At 42.8% G+C, this 24,192-nt stretch overlaps 1 protein-coding gene across 1 annotated transcript; it reads right to left on the bottom strand.

Annotated features, from left to right (window-relative positions):
• Window positions 1–60: 60 nt before the first annotated feature.
• On the bottom strand, window positions 61–14,211 carry lg7h4orf54 (linkage group 7 C4orf54 homolog). The gene is made up of 2 exons (XM_017426984.3): window positions 9,812–14,211; window positions 61–1,585 (listed from the first exon to the last, which is right to left on the bottom strand). The coding sequence occupies exon 1, from the start codon at window positions 14,209–14,211 to the stop codon at window positions 9,832–9,834; it is 4,380 nt and encodes a 1,459-aa protein (XP_017282473.1). The 3' UTR covers window positions 61–1,585; window positions 9,812–9,831.
• Between the last annotated feature and the right edge of the window lie 9,981 nt (window positions 14,212–24,192).

Here is a 24,192-nt window from a genome sequence, read left to right as displayed (position 1 = left end):
TAACTTTTTTTCTCCATTTTTCTTGCCATAGAAACCACACCTGGACCAGTCCTTCTGTGTCTGTGTCTCTTTCCTGTCCTCTCAACCCCCAGCTGGTTGAGGAAGATGGCTGCCCATCCTAAGTCTGGTTCTGATAGAGGTTTCTTCCTGTTGAAAGGGAGTTGTTCCTTTCCACTGTCACCTCTGTGCTGCTCGGGATGGAGGACTGCATAAAGCAAAGATTTGATGCAATCTGCTGGCTTCCTTAGACAGGAAACTTATTAAATGGGATTTCATAATGTACTGTAAATATGCATATTGTGTTATAGTTGGAATGAACTGACTGTAATTGGGTTTGAATCTGGATCTGTTTTTGACTGAATTGAATGTTTGATTTAGACTTTGTTTTTTTTCTTTGTAGAGTGCCATGAGATTAATTTTGCTTAATATTACATAAATAAACTGAACTGTATTGAATCAGGATGGATGTGGCCTTCAAAAACTTCTTCACTTGTACTTCCTTGTGATGCTGATGGTGTTTTCTCCTCCACAGCAAGGCTGAAACTGTTATGCCATATACAGGATAAAAAAAATCTGCAGATCCTGATTTTAAAAACAACCTACTGCAGATACAATACCCTTGGTGGTAGGATTGTGCTAGATAAGCACAATCTTGTGGCTCGTAGCTGCATCCTGACTTGATCCAAGAGTGTGTGTATTAATGTAAAGGCTATAATAAGGGAGCAAGGGAGTGTCTTAGGAATGCAGAAAATAGCAGATAATAAAACTTTGTTGCATACTAAGAGCATAGCAGTTTCATGATTGACGTTCTCATAGGTCATAGGAGTGTAGGTGGGTTTTCATCTAGTGTAAAGTTGGACTGATCAACCACTGTGGGTTCAGACTTTCACGTCAACTTTCTTCCATCTGGGTCTGTTCTGTTCAATAGATTCAACTGCCAGTTATATCAAATGCATCAATCGCTGTCAAATAGTTACAGAATTCATTAAAAAATAATATTTTTCTGAAATAACAACAAGGCTGTGACATATTTTCACTGTTTGCTAATAAATAAAAGAAAGATGGACTGTCCAGCAGATCCACATGCTCAAAAATATCAAGTACAAATAAATCTCTGTAAATTTTTTCTTCTAGGTGAAAAAGAAAATCATAATAATAATAAAAAAAATCAGCCTGCAGGTCATATTTAACCCAGAGGTGTCTCTTCATCTTCTCATCATATGGAGGAAAAACAGAAAAACATTCATGCATAAAGTAACTGAAAAATTCATGTTTGTGAATTCAAAAAAAGTTAAAAAACAAAAACAACTGGACTTCTATTCTGTTCATGTTTGTGTTTGTTTGTGCACGTTGAACCAACAAACAAAAAGAAATCATCATAACCTAACCGATACAAATAATCTTGATAAACCCTGCCTAATTAAATCTTTCGGTTTGGTGAAATTATGTTTATGCTTGTACAAAGTCAAACTAAGTGAAGCAGCTCTTCAATACAAATTCCTGAACAAAAATATCTATCATCACAAAAAAAAGAAAAAAAATCCACGTAAAGCAAACCCAGTCCAGTTCTGCAGCAAACTTCATCCTGTGGAAAACCAAGAAAACAGAAGAGACAGTTCATATGAAAACAACAGGTAGAATGGAAATTAAGCAAAATATTTTCAGAGTTAATCTTTGTCTCAGCGTGGGAAATAATAATAATAGTAATGTCTATAGTTCACATAAATGCAGCATCAAGAATACATTGACAAATAATTGATTTTAATGATCTTTCAAATAAGTCAAATTACTTCCTGAACAACATCTAACTAAAGAGTTCTCCTTTATAGGTGTAGTTTGAAATAAGCATATATATATATATATATATATATATATATATATATATATATTTTTTTTTTTTGGTTATGTTGAACAACAATCATGCCATTGTTGCAACTGCTCACACTTCCAACGCTGATCAACTTTATTATCTAAAATTCAAAAGTACTTTCGAACTTGCCATTGTAATAATCTATGGTAAGTTGAAAAAAATGCCAATGTTTTGATGTGCAACATCGTTTATAATGTAAATAAAAACAGAATCCCATTGCAAAAAGCATAAACCTATATTTTATTCACAATCTAACATAGTAAACTTACAAAATATTTAAGCTAAGGAAATGTACCATTTTTTTGGGGAAAAAGGTGATTTTGAATTTGATGGTAGCAACACATGTCAAAGTTGGAACAGGAGCAACAACAAAAACAGCTGCAGGGCTAAAAAGAGCATTTCAGAGGCTGAATCTCTCAGTGGTAAAGATGGGCAGAGGTTCACCAGACTGTCAAAATCTGCATCTAAAAAAAGTGGAACAATTCCAGAATGTTCCTCAACATAAAATTGGGAAGACTTTGTTTATCCCATCATCTATAGTTCATAATATTATCAGAAGATTTTAGAAATCTGCAGAAATCTCTGAGCTCAAAGGACGAGGCTGAAAGTCAACACTGGATGTCTGTGATCTTTGGGCTCTCAGGGGCCACTGCAGTAAAAACGTCTGATTCTGTTCTGGACATCACTGCATGGACTCAGGAACACTTCCACAGATCATTGTCTGTAAACACAGCTCACCCTGACATCCACTGATGCTGCTTAAAGCTCTATCAGGCAGAGAAGAAGCCAGATGTGAACACCATCCAGAAACTCCGCTTTTCCTTTTCTGGTCGGAGGGAGCTGGTAGCTATCTCCAGCAGTCACTGTGAAGGCGGGCGACACCCTGGACAGGTCTCCAGTCCATCACAAAACTACATTGGGACAAATGAGACAAACAATCATTCACTCTCTCACTCACACCTAGGAACAGTTTAGACCAGTGGTCTCCAATCCTGGTCCTCGAGGGCCACCATGCTGCATGTTTTACTTGTTTCTCTGCTCCAACACACCTGATTTGAATCAATGGGTGATTAACAGGCTTCTGCAGAACATGAAGAGGTGATTTAACCACTGAATCAGGTGTGTTGGAGCAGAGAAACAAGGACAACATGCAGGATAGTGGCACTCAAGGACCAGGGTTGCCTACACCTGGTTTAGAGTAACCAGTAACCAGTAAACCTAACATACATGTTTTTGGTCACTGGGAGGAAACCGGAGTACCCAGAGAAACCCATGTGTCCATGAGGAGAACAAGTAATATCCACACAGAAAGGTCCCAGAAGAGAGATGATCCTGCAGCCTTCATGCTGTTAGTCAACAGCTCTAACCACTGCTCCACCACGCCGCCCTGGTCAGACAAATCAAAATTTGAAATTCTTTTTGGAAACTACAGACACCACATCTCCATACTAAAGTGAAAAGGGACCATCCAGCCTGTTATGAGTACATAGTTCAAAAGCCTGCCTGATGGTATGGGGGTTCATTAGTGCCTACAGCTTTTAGAACAATAAATACTTCCATCTAGACAACGTCTTTTTTCAGTGAAGGTCTTGCATATTTCAGCAAGACAACATTTAACCTCAGACTGCATCCATTCCAGCAGCAGAGCTTCATAGAAGAGTCCAGGAGCTGAACTGAGCTGCCTGCAGTCCAGACCTCAACAACTGAAAACATTTAACATCATGACACAAAGACGACCCAGGACTGTTGAACAGCTACAATCCTCAAGAATGGGACAAGAATGGGACAACATTCCTCCAAAACCTCCAGCAGCTGCTCTCTTCAGTTCCAGATGTTTACAGACTGATGGTAAAAGAAGAGGAGATGCTTCACAGAGAGAAACATGGAGCTGGAACAACTTTTTAAAGATGTGCTACTGCCAACAAAATCAAAATCACCCCCCCACACACACACACACACACACAAAAAAGGCACAATTTCTTAGTTTAAGCATGTATGTTATGTATGTTTTAAAGAACGTCCCAACTTTATTTGGAATTGGGTTATATAAACTGTTTAAGAAGTGTAAAAAGAGCCAAGATCCAGACAAATGTTAAAACTGCTACCAGTAGCTCATTAGGGTCACCATAGTAACCACAAACCTGTGTCTATCACTTCATACAGGACTCTTGTTTTCTATGCTGTTTTTGTCTGCCTGTCATATTAAGTCTCCCTAGTTGTCTCCCCTAGCAATAAAAGTTACTCTTTTACTGCTTTTAGTTAGGGTTTTGCTACTCTTAGCTTTGATCCAACCTTTTGTTATGTTAGCTTTCAGCTGACCTTTTGCTGATTTAAGGTAGATTTTTGTTATTTTTATTTTTTTTTCTGCTTTTAGTGTGAGCTTTGCTACTTTTAGCTAGCCTTTTGCTAATATAAGATTTCAGTTAGCCTATTCTTTTAGCTTTTATCAAGAGTTTATTCCTTTTGGCTTTTAGCTAGCGTTTTGCTTTTTATTATACCTTGAAGCTAATGTTCTGCTTCTTTTAGCCTTAACAACCCAGTTTCCACTTTTTCAGCGAATTTTGGCAAAGTGATTCAGAACTCACTCAGCATCCACACTGCAGTTTGACATCGGACAATTTCCTTGGTTTTCACACGCTTTTATTGTCTTTTTCTGGCTTTTTTTTAAAAGAAGCATCCTTCAGTTGACATTTCCTAGCCTCTAATCAATCAGAAGGCAGACTATCTGTTTACTTTATAAACATAAGTGAGCTCTAAAGTATGTGGGTCTCATTGTCAAATGAGAAGGGGAACTCCAAATCTTCGGCCGAGGCTATTTGCTGCTATGCTGCATGCTGTGTTTATGTAATGAAGCTGGCTTCTCACCCTCTCTGTCTTTAATGACTGCTCCTATAAAAAGCCGGCTGATACTGCTGCGACTCTCAACTGCCAGCCAGGATCTTGACGTCCTATGGCAGCTGATGCTTTTCAGCGCACACAGATAACGGACGCCTGCCATCGCCTGACCTTTCTCTCCTGCACATGCATGTACAAGCGCCCAGAAACATTCCTCCCATGGAGATTCTTATATTAATATAAAAATTGAAAACATCTGCCTATAACAAAATTTACAAGGTGGTTTCTTCATGCTGCTCTCTGTAGAAACGATTAGCTGAGAATTTTATCAGTGCTCGATGGCTTTCCCAATTATCATACATGGCTAGTCCAGTATATTATTAGTTGTTCACAGCCTCAACTGTCTAATATGCTACTGAAAAAATAAAATAGACAATGTGCCATATACCAGTTTCACTCTAAAGGTATGTTTTAACATCGTACCATCCATCACTGTTTGAGCCAAACTGGACCTAATGGAAGATGACCAAGTAGAAAACTATTGTTGAAGGCATTTGCCAAAATGCATATTGAGAAGCCACAAAGCATCAAGGAGAACGAACTTTCTGGCAACAAGTCCCATGAGTTCAATGTTCACAGACCCGAAAATGAAACCTACAAAGAAGAGAACCCTGTACCTACAGAGGAACATGGAGGAGGCTTGGTTCTGTTCTGGTTCTGCTTTGCTGCATCTGATGCAGGGGGTCCTGAATCTGTTCAGGGTCCAATGAAATCTCAAGACTATCAAGGCGTTCTGGAGCAAAATGTCAGAAAGCTTGGTCTCAGTCTCTGGTCATGGATCCTCCAACAGGATAATGACCCAAAACTAACAGCTAAAAACACCAAGAATGGTTCAGAACCAACCATTGGACCGTTCTGAAGTGACCCTCTGAGCCTTGATCTAAATTCTGCTGAACATCTGTGGAAGCAGCTGAAACATCTGGAGGAGGAACCCTTCAGACCTGAGACAGATGCAGCAGTTTGTTCATGAGGAGTGGGACAAAACACCTGTGGACAGGTGCAGAAGGCTCAGAGGTACAGAAATCACCTGACTGCAGTGATCGCCTCAAAAGGTTGAGCAACAGAATTTTGAGTTAAGGTACCATCCTTTTAGTCAAGGCCAGCTTCATTAGTTTGTTCTATATAATCCAGGTGAGCCAAAATTCAAAAGCAAAAACTGATTTTCAGTAATGAATTGTTTTTTGTTGTTGTTGTTGTTGTTTTTTTTAAATATTAATTATGTCAATTTCAAATTGTTCAGTGACCTTTGTGGGTTTCTCTTTCTTTAACAAAAAGCTACAAATTCATCTGTATCTCGTAAAACTGAAATAACATGAAGCCACTACCACCACCTTCCTTGGTAAATCTGTAAGCAGTCAAAACAACACACTGAAGGGCTGTGTTCAATCATATTTACTGATAATCACAGCTTTCTAAAATAATTAGACTATTTCATGGTGTCAATGCATTGCAGCATCGTGTTTTATTATTCAGCTGTTATTCTTCTGTTTTAGTCAGGATTAGCGATTTCTTAATCCTCTCACAGCTTTAGAAAAACTCATACAAAAATACATCACAAAATATGTCTCAATTGAGAATTGTGTGCTATGACTTATAGCAGTACATCATATGGCATAGATGAAAATTGCAAAAAAATGCAAAAACAATTTTCACATATTATACATAACGGGTGTGATTAGTGAGGCGAACCCAATACACAGACTCATCGTGAGCTCCAGGCAAAACTAATTTATTTACAAAAAAAGAAACAAAAACAAAAGACTGACGTGGCAGCAACAAAACAACTAAATAACACAAACTCACAAAATCCAGGGTGGAAACCCAGACAGCACATTGGAGTGACAACCAACCAGTGAGTAAGTGAGGAAGATGACCAGGTTTTAAAGACTGCAGATAATTAGGAGAAGTGGGCACAGGTGAGGGATTACTGACTTAGGGCAGGTGAAGATGGGCGTGGCAGGCAAAGAAGAGATTGGCTGAGGAAAAGTGAATGATGATGGGAATACAAGGAGCAAAAACTATACAGAGACCAAACCAAACATGAGGACAACCAAATAAAAAAAATAAAAGAAATAAACCCAATACACAAGACTGAGTTAAACAGAACACAGGATAACCAGAAACACGAAAAAACAATAACCCTAAACCCAAATCCTGACAACACAGTACACAACAACAGCTTTGTTTAAACAACTGAGAAAATCCAGCCTTATTGGAGCTCTACAGCTCAGACATACGTTATAGAAACATTTAAAGTTTAAACAGGCCACAGAAAGTCGAACTTTACACGACTGAACTGGCGCTTTGATATCTTTGACACGATCACAGTTTGTTTTATGATTTTTAGAAATTTACCACAGAAAGTTCAGCTTTGAGCATGAGGGTGTCACTCTCACCTTCCAGCTGTCTGAACTTTACAAAGTTTTTGTCAAATGCTTTTAATTTCCAAACAACACACTTCTGATACAGTTTCTACATCAAAATGTAGACATTTTGTCAACTTTAGAAGTTCGAGTTGTTTTATGACGGCAGCAATTGACTTCAGTTGTCGCTGGATTCAGACTAGCCATTAGCTCATCAGTTCTATCAGAAACAAAATATTTTTCAAACTAAGGTTGTTCAAAGAGCCCTCTACAACAGGTACATTAATAATTGTTCATAACCTTTACACAAGACAACTGTGTGTAATCAACTGCACACCTACTTTGGTTTCAGTTTTGTGACATCATATCCTGTCCTGATCATTTCAGTTTTCCTAAGCTGAGATCGTGGTCTTAGCCTCGGTATGAGGCTGCCTACATTACCTAGGCTTGGTCAGCTGCTGCATCAACATTAAACATACCAGCTACACTCAAAGTGTTCCTTCAGGACATGGAGGGTGTCCAGATTTAGCAATGTTGCATTTGCAAAATGGATCACAATGGCAAATGTTGCTAAAACTTACCTCGAGTACCAGGATTGGGCACCATTGTATTAATTAGAATATGGCTGGATTATGGTGAATTTGGGAAACCTCATTCAGAGTAAAGGCAGTCATAGCACTGCTGTGCTCTTAGCACTTGTCAGATAGGTTTTCCCTTCACTTTTCTGCATCTTGCTAGCCCTCACCAGTCTCTATACACCCACCCTGACATGACTCTTTCAGAGCGTTCAGAACGCAGCTGCAGGGATCACATCCATGCTCAGCTTCCATGACCCCATCATGATCACCATCGCCGCCTCGGCATGAGGAAGGAGCAGTCAGTCCTGCTTCAAGCTCTCAACACCCAAGCCACACCAGTGCATACAAGTCCCATATCATGCATATGCTGCCACCATGCTTCCCCACACTCCACCCAGGACCCTGATATACTGCTATCACACTAAAAAACTACTACAAACACTATGGAAGTTTTGTGCTGCCACAACTATTCAAAAAGACCCAGTCAACATTTCCTGAAAATGTAATGAAAATCAGTTCATAACTTTTTGAGTAATCTTGCACACAGACAGGCAGACACTGCCAAACACATAACCTCCCTGGCAGAGGGATCTATCTTATCTATTCTCTTTAGTAAAGGTGATCTAATTGTATGCAAATTATGCTCATTCCATATTTCCTGAATTTAGTCTCACTTCCCTCTATCGATGATTAAATCTACAGCAGTTTTCTTTCTTCAAATGTTATGTTTGGCCAAGTTCTATGAATGATTACGTAAAATTTTACTTACTGGTAAAAGTCAGTAAAGGTTTGTAGTCCTTTTTACCATGAAATTTGAAAAAAAAAAAAAAATAAACGTGTTTAATTGAAGATGAAAAAAATTGTACTAGACCTAATATTAAACATTTTTTTAAAAAATTCTGTAAAACCCAAAAATAAAATTAAAAAAAAAGATAAGCTCGTTCTTAAAATTGCAGTTGTGGGCCGCAGAAAGTCACTCTGAGGACCGCAAATGGCCTGTGAGCCAGACATTGGAGCATTTTAAAGAGACTGAATCTCTCAGAAATAACGATGGGCACCAGTCTGTAAAAAACTGGAACAATTTCAGAAAAATGTTCCTCAATGGGATGGGAATCTCATCATCTACAAATCATAATACCAATAGATTTCAATAATCTGAAGAAACCTCTGAGCTGAAAGGACGAGGCTTAAAGTCAGTATCATTGTTACACAACATTTACTGGGTGATTGCTGAACCAGCAATCACAAAGCTTGTTTAAAATGGACTCTGGCAAATTGGAAAACTGTTCTGTTCAGATTATTTAATTTAAATCTCAGTTCTAGATGTTTACTTGTTAAAGAGGGGATGCTTCACAGAGGGAAACATGAACCCATCCCAATGTTTTACAGGTATGTTGCTGCCATCACATTTAAAATTCCCCTACTGTTTCCTAAAGATGGTATAGTTTATTAGTTTCAACACTTGATGTGTTTATTTGTTCCATTGTGAAAAACATATGGGTTTGTGAGATTTGCAAATTATTGCTTTCAGTTTTTGAACACATTTTCCACAACAACCCCTACCTTTAGAATTGAGGTTGAATTTACTGTTCATAACTTTTACACTGAGCTCCACTTCAAAATAGCTGAAGTATCCCTTTAAGAAGAAAATAACTACAAATGTCAGCACTACTGCAGCATTAGTTGCAGCCTTGAGCTGAAACATCCAAGACAGCTTCTGAATAAATGTTGAAACAAGAATTTTTGCAGTTTTTAAGGTTCACTGTATAATTTTAATCATTGTTTTTAAATGTGAGAGAGGAAGTTGGAACAGACACAATAATATAAATTCAATATTTTCTTTATCAAACATATAAATAGGCTTAATTAAAATATCTTGGTGCAATTCATGATCTTTTTTCATGAATGTTTAAGCTGCCTGCATGAATATTGTTCTCTCTCATTTCACAGGAAGTACATTAATCGTAAATAAAAATGTTCTGTCACAAAGTATTTTATTAGTAGTAGTAGTGTATTTTAACATACTCCACCACCTTTTCAAAGCAGAATGAAGCAAAAACATTGGAATTCCCCCTAAAAAATGAACGTGTGAAAAACCTACTCACCTGACAGAGTGAGCTCCCTCTTATCTGTGCTCCACCACAAAACTCATGGTGGTCCCATCAAACGAGGGTGGAGCGATGATCCGGGGCCCTTGCTGGGAGGTGATGCTGATGACCGGCTGCTTGAAGCTGGAGAAGCTGTGCTGTGGCCTGCAGGCGGTCTGCTGCAGAGCCACCGAGGCCGCCTGGGGAGCCTTTCCAGTCGCCATGTAGAAGGGAGTCTCCATGTACATCCCTTCGGTCTGCTGAGAGGACGCCTTCTCCCCACACTCGGCCTCGGACGGCACCGACAGCTGCGACTGCACCAGGGTTCGGGCGGGTATCACCGAGGGCGTGGGCACGAAGCTCGGGTAGATCATGTAGGCGTGACCGTACGCTCCGGGACTGAGAGCCAGGGGTGAGATGGGCATGGGCACAGGGGTCATGGGAGGCTGCGGCATTGGCACCTCCACATAATGGCCTGTTTCGGGGTCAAAGAGGCGCCTTGTGGCCGGCTGCACAGGAGTGTCCACCAGGTAGTAGTTTCCGGTGGTGGGGTCCAGGAGCATCTTCCTCTGAGTGGCCTGAAAGGGGTCCAGGGCTGGGGCTGGAGTCACCGCTGGGGAAAAGCAGTACACCTGTGGCTGACTGGCAGAGATGCCCAGTGGCAGGGAGTGATAGATAGTAGCAGGGGGAACTTCCTGCGGGTGGGTCTCCATTACAATGCTGGAACGTTTTATCTCCGGGTAGGGGTCCTCCACGCTCCTGGATTCAGGTCCCTCGTGTCTTGGAGGACTGGTTGGGTGGGACTGAGCTGCAAACGTATTTGCTGATGCTCTATCGGCTGCCGGGACTGGTTTGCTGCTGAGGTGTGATTTGACTGGAATGGCTAAGTAGTTCTCGTTGTCAGCTGGTGTGCTCGAGAACTGATGTTCGAACCTTCCCACGTCCCTCCGTTCAGCTCCTTTGTTCCTGCTTATTCCCGTCTGGCTGATTTTTAATGACACGGGCAGTTTAGGGGACTTGGGGGCGAAACCTTTGTTGCCAAAAGGCGCCTGTGCCGCGGCGTTTGGGTGGCTAACTTTCGCGGCCGTGGAGGCCTTGTTGGACTTGCTTTTGGTTCCTGCGGCGCTAAGACCTTGCGCCGACCTCACCCCTAACCTTTCGTCGCGGCTGCTGGATGTCTGAGGGACCTTAAGGTCTTTGTCCTCCCGCCTGAGGACGCAGTCAGTCCCGGGGGACGTTGCTAACGCTGGCGGGGTCTTGTCTATATTGGGGTAGGAGTCTCTTCTGACCGTCCTGTCCATGTTGGGCCCTCTCGCTGCTCCCTCCTCAGGTCCTCCCTGCTCCTCGTTGGCTATCAGAGACAGCACGTGGCTGTCTGTCAGGGGCTGCGGCTCGATCTTCCTCCGCCACTCGTTCTTGTCGAACACATAAAGTTGTTCCATGGTTTTTACGGCAGCCTGGAGTTTTTCGAAAGCCATCTGATTCGCTATTTTTGGCTCCGGCTTCTTCTCTATAACCTCTGACTCCGTGTCCTGCTTGTCCGAGGCTACTCTGTTATCAACCCTCAGCTCTCCTTCGAATGACAGAGCTGCCCCCTCTGCTCCCTGAGGAGGGGCACTTTTAGCCTCTTCTGATTTGTCTGTGTCACATGACTCCTGTTTCACTAACTCCAGATTTCCTGGTTGTTTTCCAGTTTTATTGGTATTAACAGACTGACATTTTATCACTATAGGAGACACTGAGTTGGGATTCCGGTTGTGCATGAGTTTCTTTTGCTCTGAGTGGTTGTCAGCCGAGGCCAGGCCGGATTTGTTCTCGTTGTTATCCAAAGACACGAAGTGGTACGAGCTCTTCACCAGTTTACGCATGTCTCTGACCTGGTGAATGGGCGTTTGCAGCTTCCCCTTGTTGTCCCTGATGTCTCTAACCATAAAATGCGGGACCTTATCGGCGGGCTCACCCTTCAGAGCCGCAGCCAGGGTCTGACATTTGAGGTCGTCTGTTTTGATCAGGCTGGAGGCGGTGTTGGGAGGAGCGCGCAGCTTGGAGACACCAGGGGGTTCCGTCTTGTTGTCCTTGACGCTCCGCAGGTTGATTTTAATCTCCGGGGATTTGGACGTGGTCACACAACTGGAGTCCGTGATGTACAGCGTGTTGTCGGAGCGCACTTGAAGTCCGCTCCCGCTCTGCAGCTGCTGCCGGGCCTCTGCGTCCCCGGGCAGGAGCTGGATACTTGGCACAAACAAATGAGACATTTTAGTCAGTTTGCCGCGGCCCGAGGGCTGATCAGCCTCGCCGTCGTTGTCATCCAGCGTGTCCTGCAGAGTTTGACGGCTTCCGTGCTCCTTTTGAAACCCTAGCTCCTCGTCCTTCCAGCATCTGAACGCGCTATTTTGGCTCCGGAGCAGCGTGCTCCTGGACGCTTCCAGTGCGCCTTTTTTAGTATCGATTCCAGCTCCGCTCGCCGCCTCTAAATCAGTTTGTGGTGCGGGAGCGCTCCTGTCCCGTCTCCGAGAGTCACACGAGCCGCTGTCCACGATGTCCCCCAGCTCGTCCACGCACATGATGTTGTAGTCCGAGCTGCTCTCGGAGATCCTGGAGGCCCGTCGGTCCCCCTTCCACCTGTCGCCCTCCTGCTGCGGCTCCCTGATCTCCCCTCTCTCCATCCTGCGCTCCTGCTCGAACTGCATCTTCTTCGAAATGACATTTTTGATCAGGCTCGAGGCGAACACGGCCTTCTTGTGCGTGCCCTCCATGGCTTTGAGGGGCGCCTCGCTGGCCCCGCTCTGCGCGCCGCCGGTAACCTCATCCGCGGAACGTGATCCTGCTGCGTTTTGTGCGAACTGAGCTCGCCTTTCTCCCGCAGACTTGACATTGCAGCGGAAGTTGAGGGTCTCCGTGAGCCGGATCACCCCGCCGCGGCCCTGGCCGAACTGCCCCATCAGCTGGATCTGCTGTGCGCGCGGGGTGCCGCTCAGAGCGAAGATCTGGCTGCTGGGAGGCTTGATGCTCGCCAGCGCGACGCCCTTGTGACCTTTACTGTCTGGGTTCTGACGGGCGACGGCACTCTGGTCCACGTTCATGTTGCCATATTTCAGGTCGACGAACGCGGACCACCTGTTGAGCTCCGAGGCCGAGGACTCGCTGGAGGTGCTGAAGCTGAACGCATCAAAGTACGGCTGGGCCAGGCTCCTGAAGGCCTTGGCTGTGAGGCTGCGCACCTCCTTGTCAGCGTCGTCCAGCTCGCTGACAGCGCTGGACGTGCCGCTGGAATGCTCCGTCAACTCTTTTCCTCTGAGTTTGCCGCCAAAATGCAGGCGTCCGGGCGCAGCTATGAGACACTTGTCACACAGAGCCTCCGCCTTCCCATCCACTCCCCTAAACACACAGCGGCTCATGTATCCGGCGCGCCTGGCATGATAAGGGACATTTTCTCGTTCTTGAACGCTGCCAGGGTCATTTATAGCTCGCGAGGTGGTTCTGATTGACAGGTGGATCTGTCCCCCACTGTTGCCGCCGCTCTGCTCCTCTGGGCTGGCGTACTTGGCCGCGGCGCGCGGATCACTTTCAGGCAGAGTGCTGACCGCCGCCGCGCCCTGAGCGCGAAGCCGCGCGCACCCTCTCTCCCCCTCAAAGCAGTAATCCACAAACGGGTACACCTGGCTGTCATCCTCAATGTCCCAGCTGCCGGCGGAGGAGCCCACCCCGAAGTCCCCCTCGTGGTCAGAGAGCTCCGAGAGCTGGATCCCGTGCGTGGTAATGTAATGGGACTCGTCCTCCGTGACGCACGGGCCGGACTCGTAAAAAAGCACCAAACTCTCATCATCCACTTCCTCCCCGTCATCCGACTCACTTCTCTCGCTCAGATAATCACCTCCCCGGGGAGCCTCCTCCTCGTGCCGCGTGTTTTCCGTCTCTTCTGTCGTGTCCGGATGCGTCATTACGCGCGCACTCTGTCCTCCCAGCTGAAGGGAAGTGTCTGTCTTTTTTACACACCGGGAGGAAGGTGATGATGATGATGGCTCAGCGGCGGCCTCTTTAACATCTTCTCCGCGCTCCTCGCCTCCGGTATCCTCTTTTCTCCGCGCGCGCATCTCCGGCAGGTGAGAGTTTGGAGCTCCGCCGCGGCCCCACGCCCGGTCTGCCTCGCCGCCCCTCTCCGGTTCGGCTGCGCTCTTCCTCGGCTCCGCGGATTTGGTTTCGTCTCGCTTCTCCGGGATGCGCCGTCCTGCTGCTATTATTTGGAGCAAAGATCCGTCACCTGTGCGCGCGCCGCCACCGCCTCCGCGCACCTCCGCTCGCTCTCCGTGCCGTTCGAGTGTGACCTGAGGGCAGAGGTGTCCCGCACAGAAGATGGAGCCGCGCGTGGAGCTCCGCTCCGCCGAGGCAGACTGATGACACCCAGGCGATCCGGACATTCCAGCTCAGCTCCAGACTGAGCAGCTAAAACGAACCAGAGACATTTTTAAGTACTGTCTAGGATACATGACTGTCAATCCGGGGTTCGCGGGCCTACGAGGGTCGTTAACCCTGTCAACAGAATCCAGCGTTTTTACTCAAAACATTTATTTAAATTTAATGTAAAACATTCTTATTCCATCATCTCAGTTCTATTGGTTCTTCCTAGAGTTTGTGGCATCATCAAGTTTATTTGCCCTGAAGATGCAAAATTATAGGATGTTCACTGTCGCTGGTGTATGTGTGTGCTCGTTTGTTTGTCTGTTAGCAAAATATCTCATGAACCAGAAGACAGATTTTATTGAAACTCTCAGAAAGCGATCATTAGATGGACATCTACAACTGATTAACATTTGGATTCAATCCAATTTAAGATGAGGCCACAGTCAACTGACCTTAGGAAACACAAAAATAGCTTTAACTTAACCAGTTTTACAGATGTTAAATTAATATTTACTGTTTCAGTAGCTGAGAGGCATTCTCAACAAATACTCCAAGCTCAAATTGATCGCACAAAATCTGTCTTTAAAACTTTGCCTTTATCTATTGAAGTAAATGCTGGCTGACTGTTAGCAAAATATCTGATGAACCACCACGTGAATTTTAACAGAACCTTCAGACCGTAATCATTGTGTGTACACCTACAACCGATTAACTTTTGGATTCAACCCAATTAAAGGAGTTAATAAAGTCTGACAGCAAAGTGCTCTGTTAGGAAAATATGGAATAATACAATTTTTAATGAAAGATGGAACTTAGATATTTAAAGCTCTTATAAGAAGATATTTTTGGATTTAACAAGAAGGAGGAGGCTCAGTACTGATCTGGTTCTGCTTTGCTGCATCTGACACAGTGTGTTTTTCATCTGTTCTGGATCCAATGAAATCTCAAGACTATCAAGACCTTGGTGTGAGTGAGAGCTTGAATGGTTTTGTCTCTATGTGTCCCTGTGATGGACTTGCGATCCGTCCAGGTGTCCCCTGCCTCTCACACAGTGACTGCTGGAGAAAGACACCAGCTCACCGTGACATTGCACTGAAAAGTGGGTAAAGAAAATGGATGGATGAAGGATTTTTTCACTGAAGTTTGATTAAAAATGTACTTCAGTCTTTAAAATGTAAGCAAGGGAGAGGGGGAGGGGGACTCCTTTGAGTAAGAAGTGGATCACAGATTTAAAACGGCTATCTTTCACACAGACTCCCAAACGAGTGTCCCAGCTCAGCCCGAAGCACAGATAACATTTCTGCAGAGACAGACAACTTGGTGTCTGTTTTTAAAAATACACTCTGACTAAATGTGAAGAGTGCAGCTGTGGGCGAGAGAGGAGCCGATGTGTGGCAGCTCCACAGATGAAAGCGGGGGGCACAGATAAACAGTCGAGTGAGAACAACTCATCAGCAACATGCCAGCGGCTAAACAGAGAGCCGCCGCGCATGTTTGACTGCTGCAGGTTGCACAGGGTCAGTCTGTGTCAGCGAGGGGGCCAGTCTGGAGATCGGGGACCACCAGGGGCCCTTGGAAATAAAACAGTTTCCAAAGCAGAAAAGTTAGTTTGGATCTGCTCCGGGGACAATGAAACAAAACTCAATTAAAATCCTCTGAGACTCGATTATTTCCACAATTACTGGCTGAGTACTAGACATTTATGTGTTTGCTAAGAATATTTAGCTGTGGCAGCCATCTTTAATGGGGATGACTTCAAAAAGTAATTAGTTGTAGATGTACATGCAGTGGTTACTTTTTAAGAGTTTCATTAAAATCCATTCAGTGGTTCATGATGTATTTTACCAACTCTATGGACAAACAAACATACAAACGGATATGAGCCAAAACATTATCACCACTTGGTCTTTGGCAGCAGGTGACAATTACATCTCAGTCAAGCAGTTACTGTGTGAAAATTAACTTGCATTGAAAACAAGTGTCTGGACTGTAAGTAGCAGAAGGATTTGGTCATCACACGTCAGTTTTTCTGTACTTTCTGAAAGTTTCATTAAAATCTGTTCAGTGGTTCAGGAGATATTTTACTAACAGGGTTGATTCCAACACTTACGGCTAAGATCTTGCACAATGAGTGGCTCTATGTATTATGTGTTGTGAATGAGTCTCAGCTACCACCACGCAGAGCTTTAGCTGTCAAACTGATTGAGCTTTAGGCATTTTTGTGCGTTTAAAAAAAAAAAAAAAAATCAGTCCATCTAAAATTGAGGTGACTCCAAATGTTGGTTGCAGAGGTAAATTCAATGTCTCACACAGAGTGGGGGGTGGATTTAAACCCAAATGCAGGCAGACACAGAGGAGCTCAATACTAAAGTTTTTTTTTTTAAGAACTAAAACAAACGGCTGACGTGGCAGCAACGAACTAAATAACAAAGACTTAGAAATAACGGCGACACCAAGACCACGAGGAGGAAGCCACGAGGGAACCAGACTGAACATGAAAGCAACAATGAGCCAGTGAGTTGAGAACCGGGTTTTAAAGACAGGGGCTGATGAGGAAGTGGACACAGGTGAACTAATTAGTAAAAAGGAACAGGTGTGGGCGGCTGAAGCAGACTGACAAGGAAGCTGCTGAAGGGAGAGTGAGTGATGACACAATGAACACAGAGGAAACAGGGAGCAAAACTAAAACTGAAAACTAAATACAGGAACAACAAAATAAAGAAATAAAACAGAATTACAGAAAAAATAAACCTAATGCTAAAAAAACTTAAAAAATTAATAAAATCTTGACACAACGATCACTTTCTGAAAGTTTCATTAAAATTCATTCAGTCTTAGTGAGATAATTTACTAACAGACAGACACAAATACACACAGACGGGCAAAAACATCATCGCCCGCCTTTTGTTTTTCTGTGACAGGCAATAAAAACTTTTAAATACTTCTGTTGCTTTTCATTTATCCTTGAAGTCTGAACTTGGATCTGGGAATGACATCACATTCAACCTAATCATCAGAAAACCAGCAAGATTTGCTAACAATTGAGTTTAGCAACCAGGCTAACTACTGTTAGCGACACAGGCTGATAACAATGTGTTTTTCTGCATTCTGAGGATTTAAACACTGTAGCATCATGATTACTGATTAGGATTGTAAGGTACTCTATGCGTGACTGGTTTAATGAGGCAGAAGTCAAAGTAAAATGTTTATTACAGCAGCTGTTAACATTTTTTATGAGTGAGGTAGCCATGTTGGATTTTGAGGTCTAGGTTGGTCAGGAATGTCACACTTTCCGAGTTGGAATTCTGACATCAGGGGGGCGTTCCAGTCAATTCTTCCCTCTTGGAACAGAAAAGTTCTGGTTCCAAGTGCAAACGAAACGCACTATAACTCGGCTCATTAAGGGAAGTAGCAGTAAAGTGTAAAACGTTACAAACAAACCACGTTATTTATAGTTTAGAGCCATCATTTTTCTCCACCCTGTCCTGTTGTTCAAACACTTCTGTACAGCTTTTGTCTTTACTTGTTCATGCAATTGTACAAGTATATAAAAAAATCATAACGTACAATCTTTCTAGTAAAGATCTATACCACCAGCAGGAGCTATAAAAGTTTCTATCACTGAAAACAGATAGCATCACGATATTCAACATCATAGCAGAAGACATTTCAGTGTTTAAGTGATTATTATTATCACTGCAACATGAAGTGGTGCAGAAGTCCGAGTCGTTAGATTGGAGCGGACCGATGGGTGGTTGGCTCACATCCTGAACACACCACGGGTTTCAAGGAGGGCTGTGATGTGTGCTGCTGGAAGGCAACAAAATCCTCCTGTCACCTCCTGTCAGTAGTGTAATACAGTAGATGCTGGGTGGGAAGACGAACCCGAGCTTTACTGGGAAAAAGTTCTGCCAAAGACCGAACCCAAGTTTTCAACGCACTGACATCCAGCAGTCACCTCGTAACACAAGCTGGCGCTGGTGAGGAAAAGAATCCTGCAAAGAAACGGTTTTCACCTGTAGACATCTCTGTTCTGATGAACTAATGTGACTTTTTCAAGTTCATTAGATTTCCTTCAGCTTTTACACATATTCAGTGTGCCTGTTGTACATTTATTTATTTATTATTACCCTCTTCCAGTCAAATTTGACTAAGTTTTTTTCTACTAAAACAAAGATTGTTCCTTTAATCTGATTAAGATGAGATTCCATGACTTTGTCCAAATGAGCCATTTGGACCGAGAGGAGAAAAAATATTTTTATTAAGCTTTGTATGTTTTATTCAACTTTCGTACACCTGTTGTGTTCCCGATCAAAGATGATAAAAAACATGAATGCGTGAGACGTTAGGTGTGTAAAATTTGCTCCAGCAGATGCTTATTTGTGGGCCGATGCACACACATTTGCCCCGTTTCGCTTTCACAGCAACTCCCACCGGAATCTTTCACTTACAGAATCTTTCCCTCCACAGAAACCTCACCTTTATAATAAGATATATTGGAGTGTTATTTAGCCAACAAGGAATGAACATAATTAGAGGTTTGAGCCACCAGATTAGCTCTGTAGTGGGAAAAAAAAGCTAAAAACTTGATACCATATTAATGCCATGGTTTGGGTTTTGTCTTGATTTTGGTTTGTGATCCGAATTACTGTCTCTTTGATTTTTTTGGTGTGTTTTATTGACTGGGTATTTTTCTTGTCTTATCCTTTGTGCTCCTGGTCATTGCCTCTTGATGACCTTAGATGATTGTTTTTTTAGCTTCACATGGAACACCTCTTCTTTATGGATGCCGATCAGTTTGTACCTCTGCCAAATCAGGCCCTCAGTACTGGTAAGGTGGGTACAAAGTCAGCAGAGGTTAGTACAAAGAGACCTGTGGCGGATCAGTTCTTTTTTATATCCAAAAAGTATAGATATGAGTAATATAGGGAACCAAACCTGCAAAAGTACAGTATGGTGGAAGTGTGAGTTGACCTGGAGCCTTTAGTTTCCTGCTACAGTTCATCAGTGGGCAGCTGAGTTAGACTTCACCCTCTCTGCAGAACCTGAGCAGAATAAAAAAGGTTTGAAGCGGGTGAAGCTGTTTGGCTGTCACAAGTGATGGTTGTGAAGGACCCAAATACAGGTACGGTCGAGGCAGGTTCAGGAACCAACATCATTGAACATCATGACCAGGGTAGCAGAGATAAGCAGAGCATCTGGCAATGAACACAAATGAGCTGCTTAGTAATACAGAAGGCTATAGGCCATTTGTACCTCTGCCAAGTTGTACCTTTGCAGTGTTGGTCACCACGTACCCAAAAAGAAGCCGTATCTGCCACAGGTATCTATGTACCCACCTTGACAGCTGCTCCAGCTTTGATATTTAATCCACTGGAGCACACTTTTTACATGAAGATAATCAGATCTGGACCAGTTTTACCATCCTTAGTGTTGTTAGGCCTGGCCATTCAGGGCTGTGTCCCCGAATGTTTTCTGAATAACCCCAGACCTTAAGACAGATGAAATGTTAAAATGCAGTTCTATTCAAATCTGGCTCTATGCTCCTAAAATAATATGGTAATTTAACATATTTGCCTAAAGACACAAGCAGGCTAGGTTGTGTTTTTCCTGCATTTCATACAAGCAGCATCCGCTTCAATAAAGTCTGTGAAGGAGTTGGAGAAGTTTGTGCTTTTGCTGCAAACGGAGGGATCTTTATTCAGTTGTCAATAAAGATAAACAAAATGTTTTGATGCAAGTTATTACACAGCACCACCATAGCTGTATCCACCCATCTATTGCCGGGTACGCGTATTTTACGCATCACAACCATGCCAATACACACACAGAGAGTTTAGGTAAAGTGTTAAATTATCACAAACATTAGTTAGTTAGCACATTACAATTATAGCTCTTTATCTCCTCTGCTGGTCCAGTTGCCAGCTGCTATTTTCTACTGCAATGGTCAGAATTGCAAATCAATTTTAAAATTAAAAAAAAAAAAACATTCATTTTGTTACCATTTGTCAAAAGAAAGAAATCTGATCATCTTTTTTTCTGACACGATGAGAACTTGAGTTGATGCTTCCCAAGTTGACGAGCTAAATTAGGCTGCTGTCAAACCTGCCACACAAACAGGATATATTTAGCTTACTATTTTGGTGTAATAGCCGGGTGACTGCAGGTCTTGACGAGATAGAGTTACTTGTGGAGTCCACAATAAAACAGCAGGCGATATATCATGTCAGCCTATTAGTCAAAATGGATTATGAAAGTGACATTAGTGGTTAACAAGGAGACAGCTCTAATATGCACTTCCTTTCCAGTTCCAGCTCCCTGCGATTATCCCAGTCTTCATCATGGCCTACAGTACGTCTGCGTAGCAGCAGAACACACAAATAAAATGCATATTATTAACACTTAGGTCATAAATGCAATATACTCTTTCAAGCTGAGAAGTCAAGAAACGACTTGTAAAGCTATCCATGTCTCCTGGCACCAGATGATGTCTTCTTTAGAAGCTAACAGAGACTCAAGCCGACACTTTGATTTACGGCATCCCCTCTCCCATCAGACTTAAAGGTCCTCTCTGTTCATCCACCTCATGGAAAGTCAGTTTATCCACCATAAAGACAAGTTTCAGCCTGGTAATGGGGGTATCTCACTGGGCTGCAACTGTTGGACTAGTTGGCATCTGGAAATTGCAGGAAAACAGGTGAATTTTCTTTTGATTCTCACTAAATTTGCAACTAATCGGCCAGTGAGCCATGCAACCACCTATTTTTATACACACAGCTTACAAAACTGTAATCTAGACTGTCCTCAGTATTTCATTGCCCACCCTCACCTACTTCATACCTGCTTTGAACCCATCTTGAGCAGCTGCTCCTGCATTTTGGATTAAATCTGCTGGAGTACATTTTTGAAATGAAGACAGGCAGATTTGAACCAGTTTTTTTATTAATTGCTGCCTGCTGCAGAAATGCATAACAAGCAATGCATTTCAGTGATGGCACCTATTATTATTTACCTCTCAACAGGTTTCTTTACATCTTAAATCTTAAACTTGAATGCTGCCCGAACAGAAGACTACATCCATACAATATATTCATCAAAAACAGATGATTCGACCCCAGAATAAGTGCTATTACATCTAAGGAAATTTTGAGTCAACATGGCCACGTAATTTTCCAGCCATTAAAATAAAATGAAAAAAACTTCAAATTTAATTCAGATGTTGCGCCCTTTTTGTGATATTTTATGACCCCCACTGGATTGATTTTATTGAAACTCTCAAAAAGAGATCACAGGAAGTGTCTTTTTAACTTCTGCTTTCTGCGTCAACCCAATTCAAGATGGCCACCACAACAATCTTAGCAATTAAGCTGGTAGTAGCTGGCAACACATACTCTGAGTGCTAACAGATGGCTAAGTTCTTTATTTAAAATTAAAGATGGCCGCTACAGCTTTATGCATCACATGGCAGGCACCATCAATGTTTTTCTTGTCATAGTAGAGCTCCTGTGCAGGTGTCAAAATACAGCCCTAACACTCTTGAATTACAGAAACCAAAATAAGAAAGATTCAACAGGTTCAACTTTGTGAATATTTAGAGAGAAAAGTTGTTGCAGGAACCTTTTGAACATGTTGAAGATTCAAGCACCACGACTCGAGCAACTCCCTTGCAAATGTTGTGAAAATAGTCCCCGACATTCACAGCCCGGTGAGATCCTGGCTTTAAATAGTTGTATGTGTGAGTCTGGAGAATCCTTACCAGGGGTGTGAATAACGTTATACCGCTGAATTATTTTTATTATCAAAAAGTAACAAACCGGAGGTTTACTATCTCGAAATTCAGGTTCAGTTTAACAAGTTAAAGGCGGTCAAACTTGGAGAAAGTCAAACATTTCATGGCAGGAAGTGTTTTAACCTTAAGAAGCCAAATAACAGCTATCCATATCAGTGTAGAGCGCCAGGAACCGGTGTCATGTTCATATTAAAGCTACAAAACTGGATCAAATATCAGAATCTTACTGGTATTGTGAACAAGTTTGAACCTGACTTGGGAACAGTTGTTCTGCAGAGTAACCACATCTTACATGCCTTTTATCGCTCTTCCACCGAAGGTAAAAGGTCATGTTTCTGCCTGTGTTTGTGTATGTATTTGTTTGTCTGGAGCGTTAGCAAAATATCTCACGAACCATGGGACGGATTTTAATGAAACTTGCAGAAAGTAATCAGCGGGTGTACATCTACACCCAGTTATCTTCTGGAGCTAATCAGGTGTTAATGAGGTACATTTCATTCAAGATTTGTAGCAACCACTGTGTCAGCTATGTAACACTCCAAGAAAGACAAAACATGAACTGGACATCCTGAATGGAAGATTATTAGGTGGATACTCTTTTGCTTCTCTGTTAACAGCAAATATGTTGTGAGATATTTGTCTCACTGTACAAACGAATAAACACACACACTTAATGGTGTGGGCCATATGCTTTCCTCAGAAAGAAAACTCAAACCAAACAAATACAGAAACTGAACGGACATGGGCAGGAGACAAGCAGAACCAGACATCAGGGAAACTAGACCAAGAGGCAATAGACAGCAGCAGACAACGAACCAGCCAGTAAGTGGAGGAGATGACCAGGTTGGAAAGACAGGAAGCAATTAGGGGAAGTGGGCACAGGTGAGATGATTGCAAGGCTTGGGGCAGGTGGAAAAATACTGGAAAAAAAAAATGAAACCAACAAAGATAACTAACAAAAACCAAGAGCAGCACAAAGAAAACCCCAAAACCTGACAGTTTTAAATATATATATAAATATATGAAAGAGGGGGCGGGGGGTTAGTTAACCACTGAGCTGAAGCAATGTGGAGTTTTGCTGCACAAAGCTGGTCTGCAGCAGCAGCAGCTATGGCAGAAAGGTCACATCGTACTACAGCGGGGTTCCTGAGTGCAGCGCAGCATTTGATACAGAAGATGTGCTTCAGCGTCTGAGTGGAAGTGATCCTGCAAACAGCTGGTCGAACTCCTGCCACCCCTTACGGAGCTGTTTTCCACCTGCCCCTGCCTTTCCATCAGCACAAAGCTGCGGGAGAAAAAAATCAACAGAAATAATCAAAAGCTGGCATTCCTCGAGGGGGATGCCTATCGCCCGCCACCTTTTCATGCCAGGGTTTTAAAAGTAAGATCCTCTCATGTTGAGGATGAACAGAGTTACAGCTGATTTAATCAAACCAGGTAAATGGTGTGTGTGATCTCATGTGATACTGTGAGACGTGTTAGCACTCAGAGAATATGCTGTGAATGACTCTCAGCTACTACCACATCAAATGAATACATCAACATCGGTCAAACTGACTGAGTTATAGCCCTTTTTGTGTTGGATAATGCCGATTAGATTGACTTGACTTGGATTGAAGTAATTATTTTGTAGATATATAGCCAATGATTTTTCAGTGAGTCATTGGATATTTTGCTAACAGACAAACAGGGCTGACTCCAACAGTTAATGCTAACATCTTGTGCACTGAGTAGCACTTGGAGTATATGTTGTAAATCACTCTCAGCTACCACCACACCAAAGTTTAGCACAATATCTGTAGAAATGACAGAATTAGAGCCATTTTATGGCTAAGGTCAGTTAGCTCTGGTGGCCATTTTCAGCTGGGTTTGCTCCAGACATTATTTAGTTGTTGATGTACATCCAGTGATTCTTTCCTGAGATTTATTTTCCCTAACAGACCCAGGTAAAATCAGTATTGCCCGCCTTTTGCCTAAAGCAGATTTAACTGTTCCTGCCTGAATGGGACTCCTGTGTTTCCTGCTGCTCCAGCTTCACTGGAAACTGACAACAGGAGCTTACAGGTGCTGGTCATAAAATTAGAATATCATGAAAAAGTAGATTGATTTCAGTAATTCCATTTAAAAAGTGAAACTTGTATATTATATTCATACATTACATACAAACTCATATATTTCAAATGTTTATTTCGTTTAATTTTGATGATTA

The sequence above is a fragment of the Kryptolebias marmoratus genome, linkage group LG7 (assembly GCF_001649575.2).
Source record: "Kryptolebias marmoratus isolate JLee-2015 linkage group LG7, ASM164957v2, whole genome shotgun sequence".
NCBI classification, from domain to species: domain Eukaryota; kingdom Metazoa; phylum Chordata; class Actinopteri; order Cyprinodontiformes; family Rivulidae; genus Kryptolebias; species Kryptolebias marmoratus.
The sequence above is the reverse complement of the archived record's forward strand: the minus strand, read 5'-3'. Positions and strand labels throughout refer to the sequence as shown.